The sequence below is a fragment of the Dioscorea cayenensis genome, chromosome 9 (genome assembly GCF_009730915.1).
Source record: "Dioscorea cayenensis subsp. rotundata cultivar TDr96_F1 chromosome 9, TDr96_F1_v2_PseudoChromosome.rev07_lg8_w22 25.fasta, whole genome shotgun sequence".
NCBI classification, from domain to species: Eukaryota; Viridiplantae; Streptophyta; class Magnoliopsida; order Dioscoreales; family Dioscoreaceae; genus Dioscorea; species Dioscorea cayenensis.
The window spans coordinates 4,017,391-4,031,695 of NC_052479.1; the positions used below are offsets into that span (position 1 = coordinate 4,017,391).

The 14,305-nt window shown below is 31.2% G+C and overlaps 2 protein-coding genes across 2 annotated transcripts; one reads left to right on the plus strand and one right to left on the minus strand.

The window, feature by feature from the left end:
• Nucleotides 1-1,398: 1,398 nt before the first annotated feature.
• Nucleotides 1,399-8,796, minus strand: LOC120268409 (zingipain-1-like). Its single transcript, XM_039275832.1, has 8 exons — nucleotides 8,632-8,796; nucleotides 8,349-8,520; nucleotides 6,139-6,365; nucleotides 5,925-6,066; nucleotides 2,737-2,792; nucleotides 2,537-2,560; nucleotides 2,183-2,398; nucleotides 1,399-1,502 (listed from the first exon to the last, which is right to left on the minus strand). Exons 1-8 carry the CDS (start codon nucleotides 8,794-8,796, stop codon nucleotides 1,446-1,448), a joined length of 1,059 nt encoding a protein of 352 aa, XP_039131766.1. The 3' UTR covers nucleotides 1,399-1,445.
• Nucleotides 8,797-10,371: 1,575 nt separating this feature from the next.
• Nucleotides 10,372-11,240, plus strand: LOC120268410. The gene is made up of 2 exons (XM_039275833.1): nucleotides 10,372-10,777; nucleotides 10,945-11,240. The coding sequence occupies exons 1-2, from the start codon at nucleotides 10,372-10,374 to the stop codon at nucleotides 11,238-11,240; spliced, it is 702 nt and encodes a 233-aa protein (XP_039131767.1).
• Nucleotides 11,241-14,305: the final 3,065 nt, after the last annotated feature.

The window sequence follows — 14,305 nt, forward strand, 5'->3', positions numbered from 1 at the left end:
ATAGAAGTTTAAGATTGTGTTTCAAGGCATTAGCAGAATTGCAGATAGATTTATAAAACCAGGAAGATTTGGGAATAGAAACTAGATTCCAATAATGCCAATCTTTATATTTGAATTTGAAAATGTCAACCTAAATTTTGTCATCAGAATTTAGGATAGAAAATATATTCTTAGCCATAAGAGAGTGATTAACAACCCTAAGATTTCAGATGCCAAGGCCCCCTTAGATTTGCTAAGAGTAGTAACTGTCCAACCTATAGAGTGAAAACCATTCCTGTTGCTAGTCCTACCCCAGAGGAAATTTTGGGCAAGCTTTGAAATACAATCCAGGATGGAAGAAGGCAAATTAATCACTGACAGAATGTAATTAGGTATAGAGAAAACTATACTGTTCAGGATAACAGTTCTGCCGACTGTAGAGATTGTAGAGTGATTCCAAGCCTGAATTATGTTTCGCACTTTATTAGGAATGAACTGGAGTTGGTTAACCATCAACCTTCTTGGAGAAATAGGTATGCCAAGATAAATAAAGGGAAATGAACCTAGATTTATACCAAGAATTCTAGAGATAGCATTAGCCAACTTTCGATTACACCAAGAGAGAACATATATGGCAGACTTCGACAAATTTGGTTTTTGACCAGTAAGATTTTGATAAAGGTTAAGGCACATTTCACAGTTTCTAGCAAATCTCATAGAAGTTATGGTAACAAGAATCAGGTCATCCACTAACATCAAGTGATTAAAATTCCTGGGAAGATGTCTATTAAAACCATGGACAAAGTCAAGGGAGAGGGCTTTGTTAAAGAATTGTTGTGAGATTTTGAGAGACAAGAAGGAAGAGTAGAGGAGAGATAGGATCACCCTGACAAACCCCTCTACTACTCTTGAACCAGGAAGTGTGCTGCCATTAACCATAAGAGAAAAAGTAGCAAAAGAGAGACAAGCCTGAATCCACATAATCCAAACATCAGAGAATAACACATTACCAAACATTAACTAATAACAGATTACCAATGCTTTCATGGACACCTTTAAATTATTAAAACATACAGATCTCTCTTCCCCTTCATGAAAAGGTAGCCTATATGAATAAACCCTTACGTATATCCAGAACCAAAAACATAAAGCTCCATCTCAAGGTCTACACCCAAATCTCCAATGGCCCTTTCGTATGATACTAATGGAGCCGCGTGAAATTTTTTTTAAATGGAGTAAAATCTTTTCTTATTTGTCACTGTTATGTCTAAACATTCTATTTTTAGCATTATCTTATTTCAATATATTGCTAAGAAATGGCCATAATTTACATTAAATAAAGATCACGCATGCAGCAATCTTATTGATGGGGAGAAGCATCCAAATGCGTACAATCATCTATATTGAGCAACACTTGCTTTATTTAAGCTGATCATATTATGACTAACACATATTTCAGCATTAATTTAGGACACCTTTGAAGGAGCGCCTAGGGGTGCCTTCACTCCAAGCAGATCCCCTGTCTTTAGATTTGGCCAAAAAAATAAAACAGGATAATAAATGAAAGTAACATATAATTAATAAAGTTATAATAAATGATCTAGTAAATTTTCATTCATCTGTTAAATTTGAACTTCGATTTTCTGCATTGCTAGCTAGGGAAAAGGTAATGTTTACAATTTAGTTATGCAATATATCTAAAAGGTCCAGTGTGCAGAAACAACTTCATGTCTAAGATTACCACATAAAATAAAATTCAATCGAGTGAGCTATTTAAGAAGTTTAGTATCTACAGAACTAGTTAAGAAATTTTCGTCATTGGAATGCGCAAGTTTGCACCAAGGTTTAACTTTGTTGCTTTTTGCATGAAAGAAAATTTTAGGAACAATGTGTTGAAATTCTAACAATTGTATAGTTACAATAGCTATGTTGTTTATTACACAAAAGAAAGAAAGTTTTTGCATTAATGATTTAAATTACAAGCTATATGTTCCTCCAGCCTAATGCATATGAATGTCCATGCATGTAATAAAACCTATGCAACATGTGATGTTAAGCAAATCAAAGCTCTGGACATTTATACACTGAAAGTTTAGTTCATTGAGGTACACTGTTTCATTGATTTACTGGTGATATTTGTTTTTATTGTGAAATCACCTAGCTAGGTCTTAATGTGCAAGATAAAAGAAATTGAGTTTAGCACCTGTTTAATTTTTGTGGGGCGAGACAGTTGTGTGGCAATGCCGCATTTGCCTTCTCTTTCCTTGATATTGCGCTCCATTCGCATATATCCTGCCACTCCCCAAAAATCTGACCATGAATTTTTAATAATCCAATAGTCTTTGTCACCCTCAGTGCCATAACCTACTATTGTCACCACATGATCTGTTTTTGTGCTACAATATCCTGAGAATATTCCCTGAAATATAAATATATTATTTGTAAAATATGAAGAGGAATAAAAAATTTGAAGATACTGTATTGAATTGATGCTAAATATACACTTAGTGTGAGCTTGATTAGAGCCTTAATGTATAAATCATAGGAGCTGATTTACAGGAAGTGATAAGCTGATTTGTAACTGTTAAATTACGGGATTAAAAGTCATTAACTTGATAATTTGATCACATTTATTTCTGGAATTCTCCTCAGATATATATTACAGAAGTTTTATACTTTATAAATAATTCTCCACATCACGGAACAAAAAAAATTCATTGAATTACACTCACTGCTTCAGAAACTTTATATATATACATAAACATCATTCTGCATCTTATTTAGAAAATCCTTGTGATAATATATATCAAACTCTGAAAAATGGAAATCATAACCCAATCTATAGTAAATGAAACCTAGGAGGAATGTCCTTGATTTTCATGAAATTAATTGATTTAAAGGTAATAATTTCATTTGTTTATTAGGCCAACTTTAATCGTCAGACTATCCTAGAGTTTGATATTTATTCCACCTTATCAATCCATTAAACTATTTCTCATAATAATTATACTATAAAATGGGACTCACAATCAACTCATTAAACTCTTACATATTAAATTATTTCTCATACTATAATTATTTAATAAAATTTTAAATAATATATTTTAAAAATATGTTACAAAATAAATATTTAAAATAATTAAAACGTATGAATAATAATAAATTATTATATTATTTTGAAAAATAATTAATTTGTGATGATAAAAATAAAAAATTTTAAAAATTAAATTTTAAAAAATATTTAAAGAGGTGCGTCCCATCACTTTTTAATTTAAAAAATAAAAATTAAATAAGATCCACCTATTGAGGATTTGGTTAAACTACCACGAAACGTTGAATGGGCATCAAACCCCCCTTATTCATCGTTCATTAAACACTTATTAAACTCCCATTAAAGTTGCCCTTAACCACTAATTTTAATTAGTAACTTTAAATACTTCTTTTGTGTTTTTATATGCAGCCTTATTATTTATTTTTATTCGCATATTTAGTTAGAAATATTCATCATTATCCTTGATAGTGACTTATGGTACAGTTTTATGTGCAAGGTATTTTATTCATATTTATATTATTTATGTGGGACCTATTTTATGGATGGCATTCATGCTTGGAGAACTTTATCACTATTTTTAAAACCAGACTGAATAGCGAACCGGTCTCATATTTGGGTCACGGATCAGTAGGGATGACCCGTTTTGGTCGGATCGGATGATGTCATAAATAAATAATTATCTTAAATATTATATATATAATATATATATATATATATATACATATAATAACAAAGTATGGTTAATTTAATTCTCATATTTGATCATCATTACCATTAAAATAAAAGTATAAAATAAAATAAGTCCTAAATAATCTATACCTCTTAAACAATTTATAAGTTTTTTTTTTTTATTTTCTCATACCTCCAAAGTCCAAACTCTAAGGCTTTGCTTGGGAGAGGTGAAAGAGGGGTTCATAATGGAAGGTAAGGTAAGGTAAAGTAAGGGAAATGGAGTTTTTAAGTTATATCTTGTTTGGAACAAAGGTAAGGTAAATGAAGGTTACCAAACCTTGTCATGTTTGGATTGAAGGTAATAGAGGATAAGGTTTTATGGTAATATTACTAAAATACCCTTATAAGAAAAAAAGACATATATGGCATATAATTATGTAAAACTATCTACTCATTATATTTATCTATTAATACACAAAAGACACATAAGACATAACAACAACAATAATACTAATATTAATACTAATATTAATATGAATACTAATATACTAATACTAATACTAATACTAATATGAACATGAATACTAATATACTAAAACTAATATACTAATAGTAATAATAATAATACTAATATACTAATAATATTAATAATAATACCCGTACTAATATGTTAACACTAATATACTAATATACTAATACTCATAATAATAATAATAATAATAATAATAATAATAATAACAGTACAAATATATTAATATACTAATAGAAATACTAATAATACTAATACTAATATACAAATATGAATACTAATATAATAATATTAATAATATTAATATTAATATGAATACTAATATACTAATACTAATATGAACACGAATACTAATATACTAAAACTAATATACTAATAGTAATAATAATAATAATAATACCCGTACTAATATGTTAACACTAATATACTAATATACAAATATGAATACTAATATAATAATAATAATAAACGAGTACAAATATACTAATACTAATACTAATAATAATGCATAGATGTAATTGTTTGGAAAGGTTGAGGGTATTTTGGTCAAGATAAAAATCAAAACCTCCTCAACCCCCCAATTTGGAGGGTTGAGAAAATGGGGTAAATGGAGGTTTCTCAACACTCCATTTAACCCCCTCAAACCTTACCCTCTAGATAACCCTTGATCCAAACAAGAGTTGGACCATAACCCTACCTTACAATACCTTCACTAACCCCCTCCCAAGCAAGGCCTAAAGTTCCAAGAATCCAAATAATATTTTTCGATGAAATCAAGACTCGAAAGACGTCATGAAATCGAGGGGAAAAGCCCGATTCATGCCCTAAGTCCTTTCTTACAAAAACCAAAACCAAAACAAAAACAAAAAAAGAAACAAAACACAATAAAAAAAATTTGAAAACCGGGTTCCGGCCAGTTTTGGTCCGACCGGCCGGTTCACCGGGTTTGGCCGGGTTTGACCGGTTCAAAATTTGGTCAACATTAATTCTAAAACCGGACCGGGCTATGGGCCGGTTCCTGGTTTTTTCCGGTCCGACCGGCCGGTCCGGTCCGGTTTTAAAAACATTAATCTTATGCCATCTCGAGTGCAAAATGGATGTGGTTAATCAGGTAATTACATGACAAATTTTCACATCAATAACTGGCAGGAAATATTAAAACATACCTAGATAGCAGACATTGTGCCATGTTTTCCATGTCGATTTTGCCATGAAAACTTTCCTATTAAAAATTCATATTAAAGTTGATATGGCATAAATCAAATTTAGAGGCGTGGCAGCAGTGAAATTTTTATTTCCTTGATTGTCAAAATTATTTATAAATATTTTTTTGATAAAATGAACTAGCCACATATCATAACATGCCCAAAAATTAGTCGTCATACTAATGTGCATTCATCTAACAAACATAAAAATGAAACTGCAAGCCTACGCCCATAGCAAGAGTTTTTTTTTTTTACACTATTACATTGAGTGTGTTTTGAATCTTGAACAAGGAAAATATTCATTAAACACTTTTCATAATGGTGCCAGTACTATTAGATCATAGACAAAATATATTTTGATAATCCAGGAACTCTATTTGCTATTTTATAAATATACATAAAAAAATAAATATTACTTAAATGTATTGACGAAGACTGTATTTAAACCTTCACAAAATAGGATTAAATTAAATGGAAAGAAACTCACCTTCTGATATTTTTGGAATTCCCGGTTCATAACCACTAACGAAAGCCGCTATAGGTTGCTCTGCAACTGCCTTCATCAATGCGTATTCATTGTTGGACTGGACCACTTGATAGCCATCAATTGACACAACTTTTGTATTTTCCTGCCAATGCAAATGTCAAATGCACTAGTACCAAAATGGCAATGGCAATGTCAAATATACACTGATACATACTTTTGATTTGTCGCATTGGTTAACAGTAGCTGTATATTTATAATCCATGTCGGTGTCAATTCCACCGTTTTTTTTAATGTACAAAAGGGCTTTTATTGGCCAACCGGGCTGGCAACTCTTGTACATACAATCTATTAGTTGTTGCTCTGATAAAGATATCAAGTTGCCCGTGAGAATTTGGTTTAGGCCTTCCACTGTTGCAACCGCGGCGAATGCCCAACAACTAGCTGGTCAAACAATAAAATTTTTAGGACATATCAAATTCTAAAATTATTTAATATAATTATAATATAACAATTTTTTTTGGGTGCATTTGATATATAATAATTTGAAATACAATATAGTTCAATTTTTTTTTTCATTTGAAAATACAATACAGTTTTTTTTTGTCATACATTTGTAAACAAATAGATAAGAATACATTACAAAATGAAATTAAGTACACCATAAGTTTATAAATTTTTTGTATCCCAAAATCTATAGTACAAAAATTTCGCCAAAATACAACATAACGAAAGGACAGATCTATTTTTAGTTAAAATTAATAAAATGATTTTGTTACTCTTAATATATCTAATTTCAACAAAATGGAATAAAATTTGTTGATGTTGTCTGTCCACTCAGATAATTTCTAGCATTTTATCTTACTTTTAAAATAACATTTTTATCTCTCTACATACTCATTAATCTCCTTCATACACAAATATTTAATATATGAGTAATTTTAGTTTAAAAAAAAAGTAATGTTTTGCTTGTAAAAGTAAAATTTTCTTTTTTTAATTTCTAGCTAATATCTAATGCTATATTTTGCAAATATATATATATATATATAAAGAAAAAAATCAATCACTCATTTCCACTCGAGTTCAAAAATTTTGACTAATAATTTCCACGTGATTTGACTAATAGTTTTTATTAATTAATCATGAGAAATTTTTATTTTAGTTTATAAATAATTAATTTTAGTGAAATATTTTTGAAAACTATTTTTAACTTACATATTTTGGTAATTATATATTAATTGATATATTTAAAATTAATTTAATTATTAACTAATAATTTTATTGATTATAAAAAATTAAGTAGTGAATATTGAAAATAGAAAAATTATAAAATATTGCCTTGAACTAATTTTATTGTAAAATAAATATAGGAAAATATAAAATAGAATATATTAATTTTATAATTTCTTATTTAATATTTATGCATATCAAAACATGAATCTATAAAAAATTGTGTGATATCCATTGAATATCAAATATAAAACAGTATAAATTCTTATAACTATAAGGTAACTCAACCATTTGTATTATACTATATTGCTTAGGTTGTTTAAATCTAAGAACCAAACCAGCCCTTTATCTACATATTTTTCCTTATTTTATAATTTATATATTTTTAATATTTAGTCCCTTAAGTGCACTTTCTATTAAATTTGTTAAAGAGGCAGTATTATGTTGATTATACCTCCTATTTCAATTCCATCTCTCTTATTTACTTGTTTCTTTCTTGTTATTTTTCATTTTCTTATTTCATTTTTATGTTATAGATAAATAAAGAAATGTAAAATGTTTTACTTTGCATGTATAAGCAAAAACATTTTTCTTGAGAAACATGCAGACATAATTTTAATTATTTATTATTTTGTAATAAAATGTATATGTACAAATAAATGTCCTTAAATTTCAGATTCTCATTCCCATGAACTTGATAATTAAATGTACTTTTTTTAAAAATAAATAATTAAACGTACTTTTTTATTTAAAAATAAATAATTAAATGTACTTCGATAAATATACATTCAATTAATTATTATATCAATACAAGTGATGATGTGCTATTTTTTTATCTGTTTTGGCTCAATATTAATTTCAATTCATGCACTTTTATAAAGATCAATTTGTTCCCTAAACTTTGTTTTCTTTTTAATTTCACGTATATTAATAATTTTTATGTCACTTAAAATATTAGTCCAAAACCCTAAGATTATTTTGAATAATCTTCAGTTTCAAATCTTATATAAACTAAATATATAAAATCCAAAATTATTTTGAATATAAAAATAAATAAACTAAATTGACCATATTAATTATACAGTATGCAAATTAAAGACATGTATAGAAAATAAACATTGAAATAAAATAGGTGGACCAAAAATTACGTTATCCAAATGGAAAACCAAATTTAAACAAAAGTTAGAATGCACTTACCACACCCAGCTTGGTATTTAACGGGAGTTACTGCCCCCAGTTCTCTCCAGTCAATGGATTCTGGGACTGCATTGATGGCATCATTAAAACTATAGTAGGTATCATTCTCGTTGCCTTCTTCATTCCATTCAGGAAACAGTGTTGAGTTCACTGCCAGATAAATTAAATGTTTCTATACTCTTCCACGGTAAGGTCTGAGAACACATTCAGACCCAGAGTGTAAGTATGATTACCAGCGTTATGCTCGTCTATGTACTTAAGGTTATCCTTGAAGATCTCATACCTCTTCGCTTTTCTCGAAAGAGTCCTTATTGTAGGACTTATTGTGCTTAACTAGCCAACCCTCAAAGAGGAGATCGACTTCATACTCAGAGCGTGTAGGGATGGATGATGAAGAGAAGGAGAAAAGGGATAGAATGGAAAGGAACAAGAGGAGCAATGAAGTCATTAGAGATATGTATGAAGAACTTTGAGAGTATGCAAAGTTGGTGATTAATCTTTTGTGGATGTGTGTGTACGTGCGCACGCCCATATATATAGAGATAGTCACTGTCGTAGAGTGGTTATAGGATACCCCTGCATGCCTGTGTAAGAGGTCTGTTTGATGGCAGGGGTATCCTAGAAAGAGCCATCATGGAATGAAATGCCTTGTGCTTAACAGTAAATTGTTAGTTATAATATTAGTCTAATATAATAACGTTGTTCACGCTTCACGGACGTTTAGCTAAAAATTATATTTAAGTATTTATTTTGACCTTAGAACCCATTAAATTGTTATTTTTCTTCTTAGACTGCATGATAATGTCCACTTTTGATCTTTGTTTCTCTGGTGGTTGATGATATGATAATATTTCTATCAAATAAATTAATTTATATTATCTATTTTGCACAACTTATGCGGCACTGACATGTCATCAATTCAGATAAGGACTCCAAAGTCCCCGTAAAAATTGTAGGTGACCAGGGGATTTTTGAAAAAAAAATTAACCACCCTAGCTAATAATTCCCTGATAATTCATTTTTTAAAATTAATTATTTTCTAAATGACATTTTGTTTTTTTTTTCCTCCCTCATTGTCTCCTCCGTCTGTTGGGCAGATTTTCTCAGACCTTTCTTTTATACAAGTCTGAGTTGCGGTTTTCTTGGTATCTGATTTCAACTCTTTATACTTGTATCCTTGTATATAGAGATAGAGGAAGGGAATAAAGATGGAGATGGAGATAAATTGTGATATATGGATTTTAGAGAAGTGGAGATTATGAGGGAATGATGATGATGATGATCAATTAATGATGATATATGGATTTTAGAGAAGTCGAGATTATTAAGAAACCTAAGCACTTTTTGGGAAATTGACTTTTTCAAAGCCCTTGGTGATCCTTTTGATACTTATCAAGGACTTTTATGTCCTTTTCCTCTTTTCTTTCTTTCCTCTTTTCAAAACTGCATCTTCTTTCAAAATAGAGAACATTTGCAGAAAAGAAAGTAGCCACAACATAATTTTTGTAAGATTAATTGCAAAACAAACACCAATTAGCAAATTACCTCTTGATTTATTGTCATTGAGTTTTCTGTTTAGAGTATTTATGTTTTTGCAAAGGAAGTGAGTGAGAACATAACAATGTTGAGGTAATAATTCCACATTACGCATGTTCCTGAGAGAAAGTAAGAAGATCTAGACGGTTAGATCATGAATTGTGGTGTAAGTTCGAGACAAGCTGATGGGTGTTGTGTGTTCAGTGGAGGGTAGTGTGGTCTTTTCTACATATATATATATATATATTCCTTTGCTTTGTAATGTTTGAATGTGTGTGTGTTTTTCTAGTAAGAAAAGTGAAGCATAGACTGCATGAGTTTTACTGTTTGTGTTTCTTCTCTGGTTGTGCTTTTCTGTGATGTTTGCATCAAATTGATACCTAAACTTTCTAGTTCTTCTTCTGACGAAAGTCTACACTGGTATCAGAGCTTTGGCGTGAGGAGCTTGGTGTTGGAGTGAGTTTTTGTGAAAGAGCTTGAAGAGGGTATGGCTTCTGGTTCAATCTCCAATCTTGATATAGTTCAATCTTCTTTACCTTTCTTTAGAGAAGAAAATTATGACAGATGGAGTGCAAAAATGAAAACCCTTTTTAGATCTCAAAATCTATGGGGAATAGTAGAGAACGGTGTGATCAAAGAAGGAACTGATGCTGAGAAGTTGGCCATCAGTAATGATGATGCTAAAACTTTATATCTCCTTCAACAATCTGTGGAAGACACTATTTTTGACCTTATTGTGAGATTCACAAGTGCAAAAGAAGCATGGGAGCACATTCAAACTAAGAATCATGGATCCTCTCGAATTATCTCTATGAGAAGACAAACTCTTAGAGAGAAATTTGAAGTTTTACAAATGAGAGAAGATGAAAGAGTTCAACAAATATGTGTCAAAGGTTATTACTCTTGTGAACCAAATTAAAGGGCTTGGCTATGACTTAGAAGAGAAGGAAGTTGTTTCAAAGGTGATGAGAAGTTTAACTCTCAAATATGATCATGTGATTACTTCTATAAAAGAATCTAAAGATGTTGATCAATTGTCTTTAAATGAGCTGAGTGGCAGGTTGCAAGCTTAATGAAGCAAGATTTAACAGATTTGTAGATCAACCAATAGAAAAGGTTCTTTATGTGAAGGGAGAGGCATCTACAAGCAGTGGTGATCCTCAAGAGAGTGAAAATTGGTCAACTAACTTTAATAGAGGAAGAGGATATGCAAGAGGAAGAGGTAAAGGTTTCAGAGGCAGAGGAAGAGGATATGATGGTGGTGGAAGAGGAGATATGAATAGTGCAAGAGAGAATTTTGATGCTTCCAGAGGATATTCTCTTGGTTCTCAGAATTACTTTCAACCAGAACAGTAGTATGGAAGAGATGGTCAAAGGCATTTCAACAGAACAACAACTAGTCAAAGAGTTGGAAGAGGTTTCTATCAAGGAGTTCAGTGTTTTCATTGTGGAAAATATGGTCACATCAAAGCTCATTGTTGGTCTTTAAATAGATCTCAAGAGCAAAACACTAACACTAAAGAAGATCAATTGTCAAGTGATGTTGGCAATTTATTTATGGTACATGAGTTTGATGTGAAGAATGATCAAGATAATTCAACTATTTGGCTTTAAGACCATGGATGTTCGCATCATATGATAGGCAAGAAAGCTCTTTTTACTCAATTGGATGAATCTTTGTGTTACATAGTGAAACTAGGAGATGATCAGGAGATGAAGGTTAATGGGCAAGGGTCTGTTGTAGTTACTCTTCAGAGTGTAGAAAAGAAATTCATTCATGATGTCTATTATGTGCCAAGATTAGCATATAATTTACTAGTATTGGTCAGCTCAACGACAGTGGCTATCCCATCAATTTTAAGGACAAGGAGTGTAATGTTCTGTATTAAAAAATTGGTAAGAAATTATTGAATGTGAAGAAAAATAATAACACTCTTTATCCTGTGGAATTTTCTAGAGTTGAAACTGCAAATGTGATTGTGAAAGAAGATGATGTTTCATTCCTATGGCATCAGAGATTTGGTCATCTACATCTACAAGGTTTGCAAGCTCTTAAACAACTGGAAATGGTTGATGGTTTGCCAAGTTTATAGAAGTTCAAACATTGTGAAGCTTGTATCTATAGAAAGTTGGCAAGGAAGTCTTTTACTAAAGGCAAATCATGGAGAGCCAAAGACCGACTGCATTTAGTTTATGCCGATGTTTGTGGGCCAATGCAAACTAAGTCATTTGGAGGAAACAAGTATTTCCTTTTGTTCATTGATAACTATACTAGAATGTGTTGGGTTTATATGTTGAAGTATAAGCATGAAGTTTTTGCTTGTTTTCAAGACTTTGTTGCATTTCTTGAGAGACAAACAAATCAAAAACTGAGAATATGAAGAATAGATAGAGGTGGAGAATTTGTTTCAAGGGAATTTAATTTGTTTAGCAACAGGTTAGGAATTAAGAATGAACTCTCAACACCCTATTCTCCTCAGCAAAATGGAGTCGCAGAGAGAAAAAATAGAACTTTGGTGGAAAGAGCTAGAAGCATGATGAAAGCCAAAAGTCTTCCTGTAAAATTTTGGGCAGAAGTAGTGTTAACAGCATCGTATTTATCCAACATTTATCCTACTCAGGCGCCACATGAGCTCTGGTTTGGTGTAAAACCTAAAGTGACTCATTTGAAGGTTTTTGGGTGTCTTGCTTTTTCTAAAGTAATTGCTCAAAAGACACAGAAGCTAGATGAGAGGGCTCAAAAAGGTATTTTCATTGGTTATAGCCAAAACACCAAAGCTTACAAAATTTACATCCCTGATTCTAAAAAATTAATTCTGAGTAGAGATGTCTATTTTATGGAGGATAAGTATTAGATTTTTGGGATGGGAAGAAGTCTCAGAGAAAGCATCTATGTCATAGGATGGTGTAGGAAGGAATTCTATTATCATTAATCTTACTGGGAGTGGAGTTTCTCATGATTCTCGAGTTGATTATGAGAATCATGAGAATCTTAATGGGAGTGGAGTTTCTCAGAGAGCAGTGGTTCATTAAGTAGATAGACAAGGCAAGAAAGGGTCATCAGTGTGGATGAGTCTACGATTCAAAGAGTGAGATCACTCAGAGAAGTTTATGAAACTTGCAGTTTTGCTTTATGTGTTTCTGATCCTGAAAGGTTTGAAGAAGCTGAGAAATTAGAGGTTTGCAGAAAAGCAATGGGTGAAGAGATTAATTCCATTGAGAAGAACGAGACATGGCAACCATGTGAATTACTAACAGACAAGAGGTTGATAGGTGTAAAGTGGATCTATAAAACTAAAGTCAAACCAAATGGAGAAGTAGACAAGTATAAAGCTAGACTAGTAGCTAAAGGTTATAATCAAGAGTATGGAGTGGATTATGAGGAAGTCTTTGCTCCAGTAGTGAGAATTGACACTATGAGAATTTTCTTGGCTCTAACAGCTTATAAACAATGGACAATTTTTCAATTGGATGTTAAATATGCCTTTCTGAATGGTTTTCTTGAAGAAGATATTTATGTAGCACAACCAAGGGTATTTGAAATTCCAGGCAAAGAGAACATGGAATATAAACTAGTCAAGGCTCTCTATGGTCTGAAACAAGCTCCTAGAGCTTCGTATGGAATACTAGATGCTTGGCTGAAGTCACAGGGTTTTCACAGGAGTCAGATGGAACATACTCTGTATAAAAAGGTTGAAGAAAATGGAGATATGTTGCTAGTATGTGTTTATGTGGATGACCTTATATATATGAGTTCTTTATTATTGCAATCTGAAAAATTCAGAGCAAAAATGAAAAGAGAATTTGAAATGATTGATTTAGGTGTGATGAGGAATTTCTTGGGTTTTGAAATTCAGCAAGATCATGTTGGAATACATTTATCTCAAAAGAAATACTAAGAAGACTTATTAAAGTTGTATTTCACATGCAGAATTGTAAGCTTGTAAATGTTCTAATGACAACTGAAACAAAACAACAAATTTTGGGGAAGTCTAAGGAAGCAAATGCAACTTTATATAGAAGACTGATTGGTAAGTTGCTCTATCTAACATATACTAGACCAGAAATCTTGTTTGCAGTTGATTTATTATCCCGATTTATGGCAAAACCCACCAAAGTTCAATTTGCTGCAGCTAAGTGTGTTCTCAGATATCTTGCTAGCTCTGTAGATTATGGTATTCAATACTATAGTGGAGTTTGATTGTGTTTTAGAGGGATTTTCTAATAGTGATTGGAGTGGAGATTTAATTGACAAGAAGAGTACTTCAGGGTATATTTTTAACTTGGGTTCAAGAGCTGTGTATTCGTTTTAAAAAAAGCAAGAAGTTGTGGCTTTATCAACCATAGAAGCTGAATACATCTCTCTTTGTTCAGCCTATTGTCATGGAGTCTGGATGAAAAGAATTTTAATGGAATGTGGT